This window comes from Diabrotica virgifera, chromosome 1 (genome assembly GCF_917563875.1).
Source record: "Diabrotica virgifera virgifera chromosome 1, PGI_DIABVI_V3a".
NCBI classification, from domain to species: Eukaryota; Metazoa; Arthropoda; class Insecta; order Coleoptera; family Chrysomelidae; genus Diabrotica; species Diabrotica virgifera.
Window position 1 is genome coordinate 127792181 of NC_065443.1, and position 20954 is coordinate 127813134.

The 20954-nt window shown below is 33.4% G+C and overlaps 1 protein-coding gene and 1 long non-coding RNA gene across 2 annotated transcripts in view; one reads left to right on the forward strand and one right to left on the reverse strand.

Annotated features, from left to right (window-relative positions):
- The first annotated feature begins 5778 nt into the window (after window positions 1-5778).
- On the forward strand, window positions 5779-8622 carry LOC126892458 (uncharacterized). Its single transcript, XR_007700845.1, has 2 exons — window positions 5779-6988; window positions 7333-8622. It is a non-coding gene; the product is annotated as an uncharacterized LOC126892458 (long non-coding RNA).
- A 6432-nt stretch (window positions 8623-15054) lies between these two features.
- Window positions 15055-20954, reverse strand: part of LOC114331316 (adhesive plaque matrix protein-like) — a 140377-nt gene continuing 134477 nt past the window's right edge. The window contains exon 6 of the mRNA XM_028280846.2: window positions 15055-20033. Coding sequence (XP_028136647.2) covers window positions 19983-20033 — 51 coding nt within the window. The 3' untranslated portion in view covers window positions 15055-19982. The remainder of the gene's footprint in view (window positions 20034-20954) is intronic.

Below are 20954 nucleotides of genomic sequence, written 5' to 3' on the forward strand. Positions count from 1 at the left end.
CCGAACGTCTGCGGCCCCTCAGGTGATTACGGATACCACAAGGATAGAAATATTTTTTTCTATTCTTGTGGCATGAATACTCATCTGAGACTTCACTAAGTAACAAGACATTTACTATCACACACTACATATTAATTAATGTTCAACTTTTAGACGTTAGCGTTTGGCGTGGGCTGTAAAGTTTGTAATTATTTGAGATTAGTATATTTTTTCTTTTGCGAGCATAATATTATGGTCGTATTGTATTACCATTTCATTAATAATATCTCTAGTTCATCTAATTAAATACTTCTTTTGAAGCAGTTCTAATTTAGAAAAATAATGATAAACTGAGAAAGCAGTTATATTGTTAATCAAAAAAGCTTTAAGATAATCATTTTTTATTGTTTTCCAAGTAATTGAATTCTACAAAACTATCCCATATTGTTTCGAAATTAATTAAAAAACAGATTAAAAATAAAGTGGTCAAGGTTGGTCAATGTTTATAGAAACTGTCATTAGATAAATAATTTTTGATACTTTATTCATTTATGCAAATAATTATAGGTCTGGATCCCGCGTATGAAAAAAAAGTTGATTAATAGCAAGCTGAAAATTTGTTAGTAGCTGAAGGGTGTCTAGTCGGATAAACTTTGATATATGGGAACACTGGAATAGGGACAGTTTTAATTGTGGAACAGGTTAAAAATTTGGAACGGTCAGAACACGAAAACTGCACATTTATTTTGTCCGACAGAACAGACTTAAACTCTCCGAACAGAGATTAAACTCTCATGCAAAAATCAGACTGCTATTTATCACCTGTCATAATTCCTGTCATTTGACATATTCTACATGTTCCACTCATTAAAACGCCCATTTGGTGATAAATAGCAGTCTGATTTTTGCATGAGAGTTTAATCTCTGTTCGGAGAGTTTAAGTCTGTTCTGTCGGACAAAATACATGTGCCGTTTTCGTGGTCTGACAGTTCCAAATTTTTAACCTGTTCCACAATTAAAACTTCCCCTGTTCCAGTGTTCCCATATATCAAAGTTTGTCCGACTAGACACCCTTAAACTATTAACAAATTTTCAGCTTGCTATTAATCAACTTTTTTGAAGTTATACTTCTTTACCGGCGATATGAGGGTGAATTTTTATATGTTAAAACCTATGATCCCGGCGCGTGCGCATTATAACTTTGTTCTGATTGGATGTTCAAATGACATGTCAAAAATTATTCAATATGGCGGCTGTGGCACAGCTGTAGTTAGATTATTTATGGTTGTTGCGTTTTAAAATTTGTGTGAAAAGAAACAACATACAAAAGTTAATTAATATTTATACTGCCTTTTTAAATAGTTTTCATATACCTATATTTTTGGACTTTTGGACTATTTTGGACAAGGAAAACTCATTCTAATTTGGTAAGTAATTTTTATTATAATCATATTGTAATTATACATTTGGATTAGGTTGAAATACAGTAGAGCGTCGATTATCCGAACTAATTGGGGGACATAGGTGTTCGGAAAACCGATTTGTTCGTATAATCGAACTACAATATATTGATACATATTTATAGTCATACATATTTATCCACAAGTGAATAAAAGCCATATTTATATACCTACATATTTATTTATATCTTGATAATGACAACTAGCAACTAAACAAAATAGTGCAGTCTTTGCAACAACATAATTATTTTTGGATACAATATTGAAGAAAATTGAAGATATTTTAAGCGTCAATTACTAACGCTTGCTCGGTATTCGAGTGCGGGACGCGGGAGTCGATAGTTCGAATAAGCGGTCGTTCGGTTGATCGACGTTCGGATAATCGACGCTCTACTGTACATTTATTTTCTCAAGAATGGAGATTTTAGAGAGAAATCCCAAATTAGGTCCGATTTTTATTTTTAAATTATGATTTTTTGGCGTAGATTTATTTATCTAGTAGGTATGTAATGCTTTGATTTACATACTTAATTTGATTACCAACAAAAGTTCTACCAATCTTCATCTAATACATTGTTTTCTTACTGTTCTGTTATATTTTTATATTTTCTTCCACAAAATTTAAACTACATAATTTACTTATATTCAAAACAACTGTCAAACAGTTAGGGCCGGTTGTTCGAACGCTAATCAACATTGATCACTATCAAATACTTAATTACTGTCACAACTGTCAATGTCAACTTTGGTTGGGTTGCCGAAAACATAATTATTAATGACAATTATGAAATTAGTTAATGACTTATGTTAATAATTGTTATTTTAATTGACTAACTAATCTCATATTTATAATTAACTATGTTTTCAGCAACCCAACCAAAGTTGACATTGACAGTTGTGACAGTAATTAAATATTTGATAGTGATCAATGTTGATTAGCGTTCGAACAACCGGCCCTAAAACGTTCAGTTACCCTATTTTTCCACATGACAAATAATGTGGAATTGGACGAGTGAGTCTAGGCTTCGATTACGAATCAAAACGCCACTAAATTCACGGGTTCGATTCCCGATGCAAGTTTTTATTTTTTTATTCATTTTATGATTGTAAGTATATTTGTTATATAATTTTTTTTTCAGAAAATGCGTATTTAAAATTTTTGCCAACAATTATTATCGTTCAGAAATCATTTTTTCTTTGTGGCATTTTTCAATGTGTTTGTGTGCGTTTTATTCTTTTATTTTTTTAAATTTTTGGTATTGTCTTAAAAATCACATTATATGTAGTAGAAGTATAACTTATTACGTGCGTACAAAGTACACACACATTATTTTTTTTTCATACGCGGGATCCACACCTATTACCTTTTCAATTTACCTAAAAAGTTAAAATAAGTGTTATATTTTAATGCATTACCCGTGTTAGATGTGAATTTTGGACCTTATCTGATAAAACAGAAACAACGCGACATTAGGTTTCTAATGTCGCGTTTTTTGGTTTTGATATTACAACTCGGAAATCGTTTAAATATAGGCCTAGAGCAGGTTATTCTCTTCTGTTTTATTTCCTTGAAATTCCCCTACTTTATTTCTTTTTCATTCCTCTCTAGTTCTCGCTTTCTGTATGACCTATCTCCAGCTTAGACTAACTCTTTCATGATCTCTTGTGACACTTCTCCAGTATTATTCGGTTTTTCTCTGCTTCTTCTTCCTTCTGGTCGGTATTCGAGTTTCTGTCTGGATATATTATTTTGGTCATTTCTTAGTGGATGTTCAATCCATTTCCGGATTTAATGACAGAAAAAATACTCAAAACCATAGAAGAAAACGGAATAGAATTACTTCTTACTTCTACTAACGGACAAGAATGTTACGAATTATGTGGACCGACCACAGGACAAATGAGCTAAAAGTCAGCAAACGACTCTCCAGCAAGCAAAGTCCACCCCCAACAATTAAAATACTCTGGATATGTTATGAGAGCAGATACAGAAAACCTTATCCAAGGAAAGGTAGAAGGCCTAAGATCACGAGGAAGATCTATAACAAGATGAATCGACCAAATTACAGGGATATTCAAAAGATCTATGCATGAGTTAAAAGACATGACCAGAGACAGAGTTCTTTGGGGACGGAGAATGCACGACATTATGATGATCCCCTCTTCATCCCTCTGGGGGGTCAGGACTAGTGATGTTGAATTGTTGAAAAAGTATCTATTCGTTAAAAAGTACTTGTTACTTACGAATACCGAAAGTAACTATTACTATACAGAGAGGCAAATCGTTACTTTGATTACTTTGATTACTCTGATTACTTCGTTACTTCATACCAATCGTATCAGAGCGAGTACCTATTTGAGTATTGTATCTACAATCGGTTGATATCGGAATCGGACCGGTATTCCACTACAGTTAACTAAAATTTTATCTATATGAAGGGCGAATGCTATGAAGAGTTTTACAGGATTACAGGAAGCTGAAACAGAGTGGGGTATATCATTTAACAAAGCATGCACCCAGAAACAGACGTATATACGATTTGTCGAGGTAGATAACTCACAGATGTTCGTTCCTTTGAAAATAACAATGCAACACATTAGATTTTAATAATAAATACACACTATTCTTATCAGACCTAGAAAAAAAAAAAGAAAAAAAGGAACCCTCAATATACTGATTTTGACATGTTTATATACTTTTGGATATATTTGATACTGCAATTATGCATTTCCACCCATTTTTCTATTGAAAACTTTTTCCTGTTTCACTATTTTCCTAAAATAGTTATTTTCCTAACTAGTGAGGAAAGTGATACTTTCACGCACGAGACTGCCGTTGACCCGAACGACGCGATAGCGGAGTTCGGGCAAGCAGTCGAGTGCGGGGAAGACACTTTCCGCATGAGTTAGGAACAATATTTTTTCAAAAGCCGTACGTTTGGAAAAAAGCCACAAAACATAGAGTCATATCAATTTTTATTTAGGAGTGAAAATACACAAATTAATTCTTTGACAAGGTTGTCAAAGCCAACCTTTCAATATAATGGGTTACCACGACGACGATATTGGTTTCCATGATGGCGATTCAAAACCATTGTAATTGTCTACTGATCTGACTTTTAAATATTATGTCAAAATAATTTTATTTCATCGAATTATCAGTAGTAATTGCACAAGAGCTCTAAAATTCTATATTAATTTTAGAGATCGAGTGCAATTTGTTGCGATTATTTCATGAATAAAACTGTTCAAAACCAAAATTTTATTGTAATTTATTTATGTAAGTTCAAATTAGTACAACTAAACACACAGTTTTTATAAATATTTTACGGTTAAAAGTCATCACTTTTATAATTTTTAAAACATTAATTGTCATTAATGTCACTGAATGTATTTTTTCGTAGCAACGAAGGGCATCTGACGTAATATACTTGACGACGGGCAATTATCAAAAATTATCAATTTAATTTAGATTTCTGTAGCTTTCTATTGGTCAGAATCTCCTATGAATGAAATAATCGCGCTAATTTCATTAAAACATGAACACAATAAGATAAATTTGAAATAAATTAGTCAATAATATCTAAATATTAGTTTATTGCATGTATTATAATATATTATAATGCCATATTACAAGGTATTTTACGTTCCCGCACGCCGTGCGGGAAAATTTAATGTCACGCACGCCGTGCGGGAAAGTGCAACTTTTGGCAACGAAATGCGTGCGTGAAAGTGGTTCTTTTAGCAAGGCCGTAGAAAAATAATTTATTTTTTCCTAAATGCCTTGGTCTATGTGTATTTTATTGTCATGATCCAAAAATCTAAAATAATATCTGCCAGGGCCAAAAAAATTAGTAGAATTTATAAAAAAAATCATTTTTATTAATTATTAATTAGTCTGGACAAAATTATGTCGGGCACCCCTTCCTTTTAATAATTGTTAAGATAACAGATTACATATCACTTAATTTCTTATACTTATATGAAATACTGAAAATGCGATTCCCAATATGATTACCGATACTCAAATACAAAAGTAATCATAGTAATCAAAATCATATTAATCAAACCTACTAATACAAAATATGTACTGGGAAATGAGATTGTCGATATGATTACCGGTACTCAAATACAAAAGTAACAAAAGTAATCAAAGTAATCAAAGTAACGAATACTATAAATTATTACTTTATACAAAAGTAACGATTTGTAACGAATACTCGAAAGTAACTATAATCAACATCACTAGTCAGAACTGAAGAGAAGGAGAGAGAGAGGGAGAGACTTTCAAATAAAGAGATTTGGGTACAGAAAGGTAAAAATAAAAACAAACTTATTTCATAATTTCATAATATATTCTTTAATAATACTCTAATTTATTACAAAAATACCTAAAATACTATAAATAAATATTATTTTACAACATGCAATATGTATAGGTACTATAACTATTTTATTTCTAAAATAAAGCATTTGTACAAAATAATTACAAAAATCTTAAAACTAAATGTGGTTCTAAATCCTTTGTGAATTTATTTTAAATCAGTTAATTTCATTATCGATAACAATATTGTTATTGTGATCTACTAATGACATACCGTAAAACTGGTCTATTTGAAAATAGCGGGGTAACTTGAAAATAAACGCAATAACCTTTTTAAGTAAGTGCTGTCACTGAACGATTCGCCCGATTTAATCGTATCCAGTGCCACTTGAAAAGGCATGCCTGCCCACGACTTATCATTGATGTTTATGCTCTCTGTGTTTACCTAACGATTACGACGATTTTTAAAAACCGTGTTTTTTATCGATTTTAACGAAACTCAGACACAATAGGTTTTTATTTAATTTTGCTATTTCAAGTATCCCCTACAAAGGGCCTATTTGAAATACTACGTTTTTAAAGGCTTACTTTCAAGTAACCCCATCGAAAGGCTACTTGAAAATTAACAATTAATATTTTTTTAAATGGAGAAGTAAAAACACTTTTTAATAAGGAAAAATTATCTATAGACTATTTCGACCATCACAATAATTTTTAATTTCAAAAATACCTTTAACTTATTTGGTGGCAGAACGAAGTTTCAAAAAAATTTTATCAAGTTTTACGATACTGTACCTTTATTTTCTCTATAACAAATAAAAATTTAGCTATTCAAAAATAATTAAAGCCACAGAAAGTTTCTCTTCAAAAAAAAATAACAAAAGCAACAAAAAAAAATAACAAAAGCAACAAAAAAAAGAAGGAAATCCTGATTAAAGTGTCAATAGCACTTGATTTTGAATAGGATGAAAACGAATGAATGAAGATAGATGGCCAAAGAAAGCTTTATATTACATACCACAACAAAGAAGAAAAAGGGAAATGCCTTCTGGGAAGAAAACGTACGGCACATAATGAGAGATAGAGCCATCAAAGAAGACGAATGGATGGACAGAAAAAGATGGCGGTCGAAATGCGAGAAGCGGCAGAGGCTGTAGGAACCTCTAGAAATAGATAGATAGATAGATAGATAGATAGATAGATAGATAGATAGATATATAGATCGGTAGATAGATATATAGATAGATAGATATATAGATAGATAGATAGATAGATAGATAGATAGATAGATAGATAGATAGATAGATAGATAGATAGATAGATAGATAGATAGATAGATAGATAGATAGGTAGATAGATAGATAGATAGATAGATAGATAGATAGATAGATAGATAGATAGATAGATAGATAGATAGATAGATAGATAGATAGATAGATAGATAGATAGATAGATATATAGATATATAGATAGATAGATAGATAGATAGATAGATAGGTAGATAGATAGATAGATAGATAGATAGATAGATAGATAGATATATAGATAGATAGATAGATAGATAGATAGATAGATAGATAGATAGATAGATAGATATATAGGGTGAAAATATATTTTGGAAGTACCTCGTATACAAAAAGTTATCCACTCAATGGACCGTGATAGTCGTGACGTCAAATCAATGTTGGCTACTCTGAAATGGTTTCCAAACAAAGTAAAAACTCACACATGGTGTTTGTTTTCGTTTTTATAATTGAAATCTATTGCCTGTAGGATGTTTAATTTTTACAAATTGGTAATGTGTTGGGTATCTACCCGTGATTGTATCAATGATCATAGTATATTTCCCACCATATTTCCAAATAAGACTGGTTAAAAACCTGAAGAAACACAGTAACTACTATGTAGTGTGTAAATCCTAGATTTTGTGTAAGGGCAATTTATAAAATTAAAAGCAATATGATTGATATGACTAACAAGAATTGTGTCTTTAGAAAAAATGGGAAGATGATTGCTAAAACAAAATAAAATTAAAAATGATTACACAAATCATGTGTATATTCAATTGACAGTTGCTTTGTTTGGAAACAAAATGTTTTTTGACGTTTTGACTTCACACTATCACTGTCCATTAAGCTACCTATAAAAACAAGTATATTCACTCTGATAAATTGTGAATATAATGTACTATTTATGTACTAAATGTTGTAAATAGTAATGTATTTAAAAATTCATAGACAACAAACATATTCATTTTGTGTGTTTATTATGCAAAACACAGAAAATAAATGTGTAGTGATAATAGATACATACAGGCGACCTCAAAACATTATCAATTCGCAAAAACTAGAGAAACCCGAATAGTATCACAATAAGTGCAACCAAATATGATTGAACTTATTGTATAAAAAACTTGTTAAAATTATTGTCAAAAGTAACCTAATTAAAACAAAAATTTGAGGATTTCTGATAAAACGAAAAATTAAATTTTACTAAAGAAGATGGAAGCTCAGATATATACATAAAACAAATGGAAGACCAAATCCTAGAAAAGACAGCCCAGAGACTATGCCAGAAAGATAAAACAAACAATTAATTATGTTTGTTCATTGGTGGACGTCTGTGGAAGATTGTCATTCCATCCTCCATCCCTTGCGTGATCAGCCAACACTTCTTCCATCACTTCGTGATTTGTGCCTTTCTAGTTTAATAACTCCTGTGTCTTTTTTTCTGTTTAATGTTCGCACGTTTACTTTTACTTACATTACATTGCATTATATTAAATTTTGTTCTGATCTAGTCACTCCTTATTCGGTCTCTCAGCTTGTTTCTTGTACGTGAGGTACGTGAGGCACGTCCGGCACGTAAAGTACCTAGGAGTGACGTTGCACCAGAATGGAAAGTGGTGGGAGCACCTGCGGGTGGTGACCCGGAAGGCTGCAAACAGTGCGGCTGCGTTGGGGAGGGTGATGCCCAACCTTGGAGGACCCAAATCAGAAAGGAGGAGGGCCTTGCACGGTGTTGTGCAGTCGATTGTCCTCTACGCCCCAGACAACCAACTGACGTCATATAACGTCGAGGAAACGTCAGTTTTGGTTGAATAAATACACGTGTTTGAAAATTACGTCATATAGACGTCTTTTGTAGGTGATTTTAAATACGTAAGATTAATGACGTTAAAATAACGTTTAAAAAACGTTTGTATTTCAGACCGTTTAAGTCTGACGTCACAAAATTGGGAGGTGCTTGTTTGTAATACTCCAAACAATTTCGTTAAATAATTTTCATAAGAAATTTCTCATTTATTGTTTACGTGGTTTGTGTCTTGTGTGATAAAATAAGACTTTTCATTTAGATATTTAGTTGAAGAAACGTGTTAATTAGGAGATTTGTATTCATTTTGCTCAGTGAGTTAGTTTAATGCAGTATTCTTCTTGACAACTGTTTGAAGTTATGTTTATTTTCTGTTAATGAACTAATTATGTGTTATCGAGTTTTATCGAGTAATTTGTTAATAAATTATTTATTAGTTTGTATGTTTTTTCAGTTTTGACACAGTAAAGTAGGTATACTTATATAAATAGTGAAAATTCTATAATGCGAGGGCTAATAATAATAATATCGTATGGCATTTTTGCCGGGGAGATCCTTTCAGATAGTTCCAGCGCCAATTACATCTTTAACCCTGTTTCAAGTAACTAGTGTCGATGTACACTAGCCCAGGGGGACCGACGGCTTAACGTACTCTCCGAGGCACGGTGAGACGGCTCGTGTCATTATTGGAAATGAAAATGGTTTGTCTTTGGCAGGGATCGAACCCACGTCTACTGGCGTATGAGGCCAGCGTTTATGCCGTTACCCACGGCCGCTCACAATGGCTAATGCGAGGGCTGGTACAATTATGCAGAATCAATGTTAGATTGCTTCTAATGTACAAGCGATCTTAAACAAATGGTAGTATATCTTCATCGACACATGGGACGTAGACCTATAGGTTTCATGTTACCTATTGTTTATACTACCTATTTTGAAACATCTAAAGGTCACTTTTTGAAAGTATTAAAGACGTGATTGTACCGACGTATAAAAGTCGTCACCTTTTAGACGTTTTAAAATCGTCACAATTATGACGTCAAATCGATGAGACAAATACACGTGATTTTCAACGTCGGTACCACGTCATAGAAACACGTCAATTGGTAATTTTTATGACGTGTTATCTACGTTATAAAAACGTCGTTTGGTTGCCTGGGGCGGCACCAGTCAGGAGTGAGGCGGTAGAGATATAGGCCTATAGGGGGCTCATTGCACGAGTGGATAGAACAAGTCTGCTGCTAGTGGCATGCGCGTACAGGACTGTATCTGCCGCAGCCTTGTGAGCCATCACTGGATGTGTTCAGCTGCATGTGTTGGTAGTAGAAAGAAAAGAACTATATGAGAGAAGAGACCGTGAGCTTACTATGGCTGAGAGAAGACAGGAAAAAGAAAGGTCAATTGAAAGATGGCAGGAAGAATAGAACAACACGGAGCATGTGGCACAGTGGACAAACATGCTGCTCCCTAACTTGAAAGACTGGATGGACTGTGTTCACAGGCGACTGGATTATTTCCTAACGCAGGTGCTCACAGAACACGGGTGTTTTAGAGCCTACCTCTCTAGGTTTGGAAAGGCTGACACTGATGAATGTCTGTACTAAGAATACCCGGACACCGTTACACATACGATGCTAGAGTGCAACAGATGGATAGTAGAAAGGAACAGAATGGAACGAGAGACAGGTGTGAATTTTGTGACAGTGCGTGAAATTATTGAGAGAATGATTGAAAATTAATCTGGTTCGACTAGTATACATACATAACTATATCCGTGTAGTGATCAAGAAGAAAGAAGAGAAGGAAAAACAGCTGTACCAACGATAGGAGCGAGAGGGAAATATAGTGTAAGTAGAAGGTAGAGGGAATAAGTTTTGATGAGAGGCGAATAGGTGAGTTAGATTGTATGAGACAGACTGTGGTAAAAAAACTCTAATAAAAAAACCATACAAACAAAAACTTTGGGACCAAAAAAAAAGGGGGAACGGGGAAAAGGAAGGGCCTCCTTGCTTACAGTCTGTGGATAAATGAAGGTAAAGTGCTTCGGAAGCGATGTCGACCTTGCAGCGGCCATTCCGCTTTCGGAGCGCTGGATGACAGAGGAGGATCTGGTTTAGCAGGTAGGCATTCGGCGTAGCCTCGGCGACGAGAGAGCGTTTTAAAGTACCTCGGGAACTATCGCTGGGGCTACGAATAATGAATCCTGCACTAAGGTCAGTCAGGCGGCGTTCTGGACTGAGACGTCTTTTGAAGATTCCAGACCCCCCCCTCTTTAAAGATGAAAAAAAAGCTTGTTTCCTGTAAGTTTTCTGAGTATTCTCATTTCTGCCGTTTCCAGTATAATCTGTGTTTTGGCTGTGTCCGATCTTGTTTCTGCTCTGTACGTCATTATTGGTCTTATACTGACCTTATACATAATTAATTTCATCTCACAGTTAATATATAGTGTTACTAAGGCACCCTGTTGATCTATTTGCTCTTTTGACCTGATTTCATATTTATTTTTCAACGTCTCCAGAGATGGACAGTGTAATTCCTAGTCACTCCATCGACTTCCAGTGTATATCTGATCGGTTCTTTACTGATTAGTATTGTTCTAGTAGTGTTTAAATCGTCATGTTAAATTCTTTTGCTCTAAAACCTGTAAACTAGTCTTTGAAGTCTATCTTCATTTTAGGCTATCAATATTGCATTATATGCATAACAGAGAATTTTGATTTCATTGTTCCCCATGAATTCGCTAGGATGGGCTAAATATGTGTTAAGAGCAAAGAAAATTAACGATACAGATGAAATCTATATGCATTACCAGTAGGAAATAGGTGTAGAGACAGACCAAGACTGAGATGAAGGTATGGTATAAACGATAGGAAAAGATGATAATAAAGTGAGAGTGAGAGAAATGAAAAAAAGAAACTGAAAAGAGGAGTAACAAAAAAATATAAATGGAGAGACAATTAGAAAAAGATGAAGTCAATAAGAAATGCAGTTTTTAAGTCTTCATACCAAAATATCGGAATGGACCACAAAAAAACAGATAACGAAGGTTAAAGGTTAAACAAAAGGACGAATCCGGAAAACAGAAGGAAAATAGAAAGAAAGAAAGAAAGAAAAATCCAAAAAAGAAAGTTCTAATACAGTTCTGATAAAGGCTTACGTTATTAGCAAAAGAAGATCCACTAGTGATCAAACGAAGTCAAAGCAAATGTAGAAGCTAGAAACATATATTATGAAGATTGACAAAAAGGTAGAGCTGGCTAATATCGGTATAAATTGTACAGGGAGTCCAGAAACTCTACCGACAAACGAAGACAGGAGATTTCTCAGATAAATTTAAGATATTTTAACCCAATTCTTCTAGTCCGAAAATGCTTCTTAAGGGAGCTGGAGCTCTTTGAGGATGGTGTCTTGTAATTAGTTTTTCTTAAATAACTCAAGAACGCTTGTATTTAGAAAAATGAAAATTGGTACGCATATTTATCTTCCAGAGATAAATCGATTACATTTATGAAGAATTTGTAGCAGCGGTCATAGGCTCCGTTTTGGGTAGGGCAACGGTTATTTTATCGCATAACTTTTATGTCTTTAACTTTTAAGTATTTTGACACTGGATTATTAAATTTTGAGGTATGCTAGTACTAAAAGGTACTCTTGCTTTAAGTCGGTAGAACACACCGTTTTCTAGAAAAATCAATTTGAAAATTATTCGTTGATTGAATTTCCAAAAAAAAAACAAAAAAAAACCATTTAGAAAAAAGAAAACTGGTACATTTATTTATATTCCAGAGATGAATCGATTTCATTAATTGCAAATTTCTAATACTGGTCATATGCGTCCGTTTTGGGTAGGTCAAGGGTTATTTTATCGCATAACTTTTTATTCTTTAATTTTTAAGAATTTTTGACTTTAGGTTATTAAATTATGAGGGATTCTAGTACTAAAAGTTATAGGTCTGGATCCCGCGTATGAAAAAAAAGTTGATTAATAGCCAGCTGAAAATTTGTTAATAGCTTAAGGGTGTCTAGTCGGATAAACTTTGATATATGGGAACACTGTAACAGGGGCAGTTTTAATTGTGGAACAGGTTAAAAATTTGGAACGGTCAGAACACGAAAATGGCACATTTATTTTGTCCGACAGAACAGACATAAACTCTCCGAACAGAGATTAAACTCTCATGCAAAAATCAGACTGCTATTTATCACCAAATTGGCGTTTTAATGAGTGGAACATGTAGAATATGTCAAATGACAGGAATTATGACAGGTGATAAATAGCAGTCTGATTTTTGCATGAGAGTTTAATCTCTGTTAGGAGAGTTTATGTCTGTTCTGTCGGACAAAATAAATGTGTAATTTTCGTGTTCTGACCGTTCCAAATTTTTAACCTGTTCCACAATAAAAACTGCCCCTGTTACAGTGTTCCCATATATCAAAGTTTATCCGACTAGACACCCTTAAGCTATTAACAAATTTTTAGCTTGCTATTAATCAACTTTTTTTTCATACGTGGGATCCAGACCTATTACTCTTGCTATAAGTTGGTAAAATACACCGTTTTTTTTTAATTTTCTTTTCAAATTCAGAAAACGAAAAATTTTCAAATCGATTTTTCTAGAAAACGGTGTGTCCAACAGACTTAAATCAAAAGTACCTTTTAGTACAGTCGAACCCGCTTATTGGAATAGCCGTCGTGCCAAGAAAAAGTATTCCTATAACAGGGATATTCTAATAACCGATCATATAAGCCTAGTAAAAACGTTTTGGGACCTCAAATTTCTATTCCTTAAACCTGGATATTCCTTTAACCGGTATTCTAATAAGCGGGTTCGACTGTACTAGAATATCTAACAATATAATAATCCAGTATCAAAAATGCTGAAAAGTTAAAGAAAAAAAAGTTATGCGATAAAATAACCGTTGCCCCACCCAAAACGGATGCCTATGACCGGTACTAGAAATTCACAATGAATGAAATCGAATTTTTGTTTTTCTAAATAGAAGCGTTCTTCAAAGAGCTCTAGCTCCCTTAGGAAGCATTTTCGGACTAGATGAATTGGGTTAAAATGTCTTCAAATTATATGAGGAATCTCCTGTCTTCGTTTGTCGGTAGAGTTTCTGGACACCCTGTATAAGGCTGCAACAAAGCAAACCAAAATAGTAGTAGCATACAAACAATAATAATAGAACACAATGAAATAGAAATCAGAGAAGGAAGAACATGGAATAATGTAATTGATAGACGGATATTATATGTGGAAACCCCACGGTATGCGAATGATAGATCAGAGATGAAAAGAATGATAGGATGAAAAATAGATGATAGATCAAAACCCAAAATCTTGAAAGATATAAGTTGTGGTTAAAGCCAAACAAATTAAATTGATACCTAATAAGAGAATTATCATAATATTGGCGACATTAGATAGGAAGATTAAACGAAAACAAATTACAGTAAATAGCAGTAGACTAAAAAGCAAAATAAAGGTACAGCAAATTAACAAATCAACTTTTTCTTTCTTCTTAAAGTGGCCTCTCCCAAAATGGAAGTTTGTTATATCCCCTATTCTGTCTTCAGCTATTGTTATTAGCTGTTTAAAATTTAGCTCTGTCCATTGTCGGATTCCAACGATAGATTTTTCCAACGATAGTATTTTCCTTTAGAGTCTTCTCTTTCCCTCGATTTCTCCTTTCACTATTAGATGAGCTTATTTTATTTTACTCTTCGACCAATGAATATCAATGCAATGGAAAAGGTGATCGCGTGGTGTTCATGGATTTCACGAGCTTTCCCTTAGCTGTGATAATCTTCTGTACATTTTGAAAGGATATTCAGTAACTGTAGGGTGGTATTATACTATCCCAGTAAATATCTTTTTAATTATTAAGGTAGACACCAAGAATCTATTTCAAAATTAAACTTGTTACTTTTTCACATATTTTTCTTTATAAGTCATAAAAAATCAAGAATGGCAACTCACCAATAAGAGTAATAATCATATTATTTTCTTCTAAGAGACTTTTGTTGGGTATTTGAATTTGTGTTTATCTGTGAACAGACGAATTTCGTCTTTTAAAAATTAACTCACCCTGTAATTTTAAAAGACGAGACACCTTTAGTTCTTAATACTGAAATCATTATTTGCCTGAAATATTTGTTGATTATTTTAATACATATAAAATTTAAAAATTATAGGGTAATATTATATTGTTTTAATAAATATTCATCGCAGATTATTATTTATCAAAGTATTTACACCTCTTTGGATGCTGCAACAAATACAAATACACTTGGGGTGAACTTATTGAAAAGTAATCCAGGTAAGTATATTTTACAGTCTTTAAATAAACTATTCTGTGCCACATTTTTTTATGCTAACTTATGCTTATAATTGGAAATGAAGATTTTTCTTATTACATGACCTAGTTGTGTCTAGATAGGTCTAAATAAAGTAACATACTGTGAAAAAGACATATTTGCTACTATTTTTAGTCTCGTGATAAAGGAGTTGACGTTAAAAAATTAGTTGCATCACATCAAGAACCTAAAATTGATGTCAAGAACTTTATATCAAACTAACTGCCATTATCTGCCAATACGAGATTCGTTTTATCCGACTCTCATTCGATACCGTCGTCTTTCCAAGAAGGGACGAACAGAAGTCGAATAAATACTGGTATACAGATGGCTCTAAAACCGATTAAGGAGTTGGAGCTGATTTATACCGAGGAAAACCAAGGCTAAGCCTTAGTGAAAGACTAGGTAATCGCTCTACTATATTCTAACTAGAAATTTATGCTATAGAGGTGTGCCTGTAGGAACTAAGAGAGCAAATATAGAGCAAATGCAGGGATAGATATGTAACAATTATATTTAAGCTAGGTGGGATTATAGGAAATAATCACTGTTTGGAATTCAGGAAAATGGTTATCTGATTGGTGTACCTACCTCAATTTATATCCCACTACACAAAAAAGGAACTACTACCAGATGTGAAAACTACCGCACACTGTCACTAATAACACATGCTAGTAAAATCTTGTTGCTTATCATCAAAAACAGATTAAAAACCTATCTACATTACCAAATACCACAGGAACAAGCAGGGTTTGTAAAGGGTGAAGGTACAAGGGAACAAATCCTGAACCTGAGACAACTCATTGAAAAGTCTAGAGAATTTCAAGTACCTATGATTATATGCTTCGTTGACTACCAAAAGGCATTTGATTGTGTAAGCTGGATAAATCAGTGGTCAATTTTAATAGAAATGGGCGCACCAATGCACCTGGAGCCACTTATTAAAAACCTGTAAATATAGCGACGGAACGACTAGATAAGAAGTTCTCAAACCAATTCAAGACCGAGACAGGTGTTAGACAAGGATGCGTGTTGTCACCTGACTTATTTAACATTTATGGTGAACATATGATGAGGATGGTTTTAGAAGGATGGGCCGGTGGAGTAACAGTAGCTGGTAGGAAAATCTCCAATTTAAGATTTGCTTATGACACTACACGTATAGCAGCCAATGAGCAAGAAATGTTTGATCTTCTGCGAAGAGTTGAGTAAGAAAGCAATAAAGTTGGTCTGAAAATCAATAAAGCTAAGATAAAAATAATGGTGGTCGACAGATTTGACACTATTCAACTGACTAACATGTTACAGGAATACCAGATAGTAAACACCTTTGTCTATTTCGGGTCTAGTATAACTAACGATGGTAACTGTGCAGCAGAAGTTCGGAGACGTATTGGTATGGCAAAAAATGCGATGAGTCGCCTAACTAAAGTTTGGAAAGACAGATATATCTCTCAAAATATCAAGATGAGACTGGTGAATGCCCTTATATTTTCAATATTTCTATACGGAGCAGAGACTTGGATTCTTCGCGCGTGCGAGCGCCAAAAAATTGATGCCTTTGAGATGTGGTACTGGAGAAAAATGCTGCGCATACCTGGGGCAGCTCATGGGACAAACATTTCCATTCTAAACCAACTCAATATTAAAAAAAGGCTGTCTACAATATGTCTGCAAATCTTTGGTCGCGTGGTTCGCAGAGGTTTGGAGAGATTTAATAATTGTTTCTGGAAACGTTCCGGGGAGACGATTAAGAGGACGTTCACCAACTAAATGGTCTGACCAAATAAAGCATTCAGCTGGAAACTCATTCTGCGAAGCTCTTAGAGCAGCTGAAGATAGAGACCAATGGAGAAACATTGTTAGGAATATTGGAAGAAATCACGATCCTCAGTAATGGGGAAACGACAAGAGATAGAGGGATTATAGCCACTGGAATCAAATCGGAGTGGCTCCAAGTTAGTTTGGTACTCTCTTCAAAATCTAATTGGAATCGGAAACAGCAACAAAGTGGGGTTATTCTGGATGCTTAGACATACTGATATTGAAAGGAACGAAGGAGCGGATGTACTTGCCATGGGAGACAAAAGAAACACTTAAACGTACCTACATCTGGTACGAACAAATGGATCTCAAACAATCGAAGGCATTGAAAAAGAAATCCAAAGATCTACTAGATATGATCTGAGAATCATCGTATGTCTCCTAACAACACTGTCGCCTCAAGGGGTACATGAACGAAATATAACTGGCAGAAAGTATGAATAGCAGATTCTGTCAGGTTGATTCAACTACCCACAGTTGGATGGGATAAGGCTTTTGTCGCAAAAGTCTGTTGGAAATGATGCCAATGTTCTGGAAGGACAAGGCACTGTAAGTAGAAGAAAGTAAGTAATATAACCGAGTTATGGAAAAAGATTCTATACTTCTGGATATTCAATTAAATAAGCTCACAGCTACTGGATAGTAGTAGGAGCTGGTGTATGACTTAAAATATGTCATTTTAACTCATTCCAGATATGTTTGATGACTCATCCCAGAAAACATAAATACAATGCCATTACATGATGAGCATGAAACGTATAATATGATCTAGCACAACAACATGACATAATAACCATGTGAAAAATCACATTTCTTTGAGAAAATTATAGACCAGGGCGCATCTGTAAAAATATTAGTACATTTGGACGTTGAGAGGCGACTCAAACTTTTTGCACAAATTGCTTAAAAATAATTTAAATAATAATATTTGAGTTATCTTCCCTCTCAAAAAGGTCCGGAACATTGTTTAAATAATCAAAATGTCAAATAATGAAGGAAAAATTCGATTTTTTCTTGGTTTTTTGATTATAACTTTAATATTATTCATTTCCGAGAAAAGCTGTACTGACATAAAAGTTGTGTAATTAAATTTTCTACAATATACAATTGGTTAAAAATTTAGAAAATAGTCACCCTTGTTGCAAAATAGCAATAATTGCGAAAAAATCATACAAAAATAAGTATTCGCATTTTACGTTTTTCAACCATTTATACTACACTTAGGACCTTTATATTTCACCCAGAAAAACTTTATGATACAGTTAAACAATACTGTAAATTTCACTAAGATCGGTTTAACAGATTTTGCAAAATAAATTTTGCAATTTTGCAAATTTATTTTTTCAAAATGTTACAGGACTGAAAATAAAGCAGATAGCAAGTTGATTTTTTTTCTTATAGAAGTGCGATTTGATAGAAGTACCTTTTATATGCGATTTGCAAAACTAAAATCGATGAACTACCACGGCGTCAGGAATTTTTTTAAATAAACATTAATTATTGGTGCTACGCGCAGGACAGCGGATAGTTTGCTCTGATTGGACATTCCAATGATCTTTGATAATGATTGATACATTTTAATTTTTATTACATTTCGATATAAATAAATAAATTTGTTTATTGCAAAATAAAAACGCATACTCTATCCTTTGAAATAACACTGTTTTTAAGCAAAAACTTTCTTTGTTCATATATTTTAACTTAGAGAATAAAAGTTTATTATTTTTAAACATATGCAATTGTTTAAACAATATTTCACAAAAAATAATAAAATTAGTTCTATTTTTGTGGAATTAAAATATTAAAATACAACAAAATATAGAGTAAGAAAATAATATATTAGATAAAGATTGGAAGATATTTTGGTGGAAATCAACTTGTGCGAATCGAACACCGCCGTCCTGCGCGTAGCACCAAAAATTAATGTTTGTTTAAAAAATTTCCTGACGCCGTGGTAATTATTTTTGCAACTTGCAAATGAAAGGTACAGTACACTTCTATAAGCAAAAAAAAAATTCAACTTGCTATCTGCTTTATTTTCAGTCCTGCAACATTTTAAACAAATTAATTTTTTTTGCGAAAACTGGATTGCAAAATTTATTTTGCAAAATCTATTAAACCTATCTAAATTAAATTTACAATGTTGTTTTACTATATCGTAAAGTTTTTCTGGGTAAAATATGAAGGTCCTCCAAAATGTAGCATAAATGGTTGAAAAACGTAAAAGGCGAATACTTGTTTTTGTATGTTTTTTTTTCGCAATTATTGCTATTTTGCAACAAGGGTGACTGTTTTTTAAATTCTTAACCAATTTTATATTGTAGGAAATTTAATTACGCAACTTTTATGTTAGTACAACTTTTCTCATAAATGATTGGTTTTAAAGTTATAATCAAAAAACCAATAAAAAATCGAATTTTTCCTTCATATTTTGACAGTTTGATTATTATACACATTTACATTTTCATAATTTTTCCTTCATATTTTGACAGTTTGATTATTTAAACAATGTTCCGGACCATTTTGAGTGGGAGGATAACTCAAATATTATTATTTGAGTCATTTTCAAGCAATTTCTTCCAAACAATTTTAGTCACCTCTCAACGTCCATCTCAAAACAGATGCGCCCTGGCCTATTACCCTTTATTTACATTTACAATTTGCAAACATAGGCTTATAATATCATCACAATTTTTTAAGTGAGATTTTTAATTCTAAAATTGTGTAAAAAATGTGCTACAGAACTACAGATGTTTTGGTATAACTTTCAATAGAGCTTTTCATTCACAGTTCGAGCTTCTGTTATATGTCGTATAATCCGTGATCCGCATTATAAACAGATTATACAACATAATATGACAGGAGCTCGAAACAAATGACAATCGATGGAAAGCCCTATAAAACCTTGTTTAGAATTTGTACACTCTACTTGGGTTTCTTAAAATTAGCCTTTTTCTGATAAGCCTCTTGTAGGGGGTGTAACAACTGTCGCTACCTAAAATAAAAGACAAAAACATTAGCATATTAAAGCACAAATCATGAGTTATAATTATAAAATGATAAAATAGTAATAGGTAAATAATTATTTAAACCTGAAACTTTTCGTGGAAACTACATTCTGGTAACATCCTTAATCTCTGACTTTTACAATTTATAAGACAAGAGACGACGAATAAAGAAAGCGAATTTTATTTATTTTAGCATATATTTTATTTATTTAGTATGGCACCTGACACATTTACATTTACATATATTTTGTATAAGACAATACATAGGTTCACAAACGTACATCTAACTTATTTACATAGTCTATCGACTCTGGAGTCGCCATCAGGAAATCCTCTGACTTGCCATCATGGTATGATCTTGTAGGACACTGTTCTGTGGTGTAATAGATGGTTTGTGGTTGTCCACAGTCACAGAGTGGGGATGGTCATTTACCCTATTTGTGCATCATGTAACCACATCTGCCGTGTTGGGTTCTGATTCGGTTCAGCATAGACCATGTGTTGCGTGGTAAGTCAAAGCCTGGGGGTTTTTGTGTGATGTAGGGTAAGTTGATATTTTGTTGTTCCGTCCATTCTCGAGTCCATGTTGTCGTTAAATTGAACTCATTTTCCACAGCAACCTTTGCTGTTTTTATTGGTGGTCGTCTGGAGCGTAGACGGTTACCGTTGGTGGCATCTATATCTTGATGGATTGGCAGGTTCCCGTTATCTACTATCTTTCTGTACTCACTAGTGAGTGCGTGTATGCGTCGTAGTTTGGGTGGTGGAATGTGGCTCATTACTGGGAGCCATTGCGTAGGGGTGGATTTGATAACTCCAGCAATCATTCTCATTGTATTATTCAATTGGACATCTACTTTGTGTATATATGGGATGTTAAGCCATGCTGAAGAGCAGTATTCCGCAGT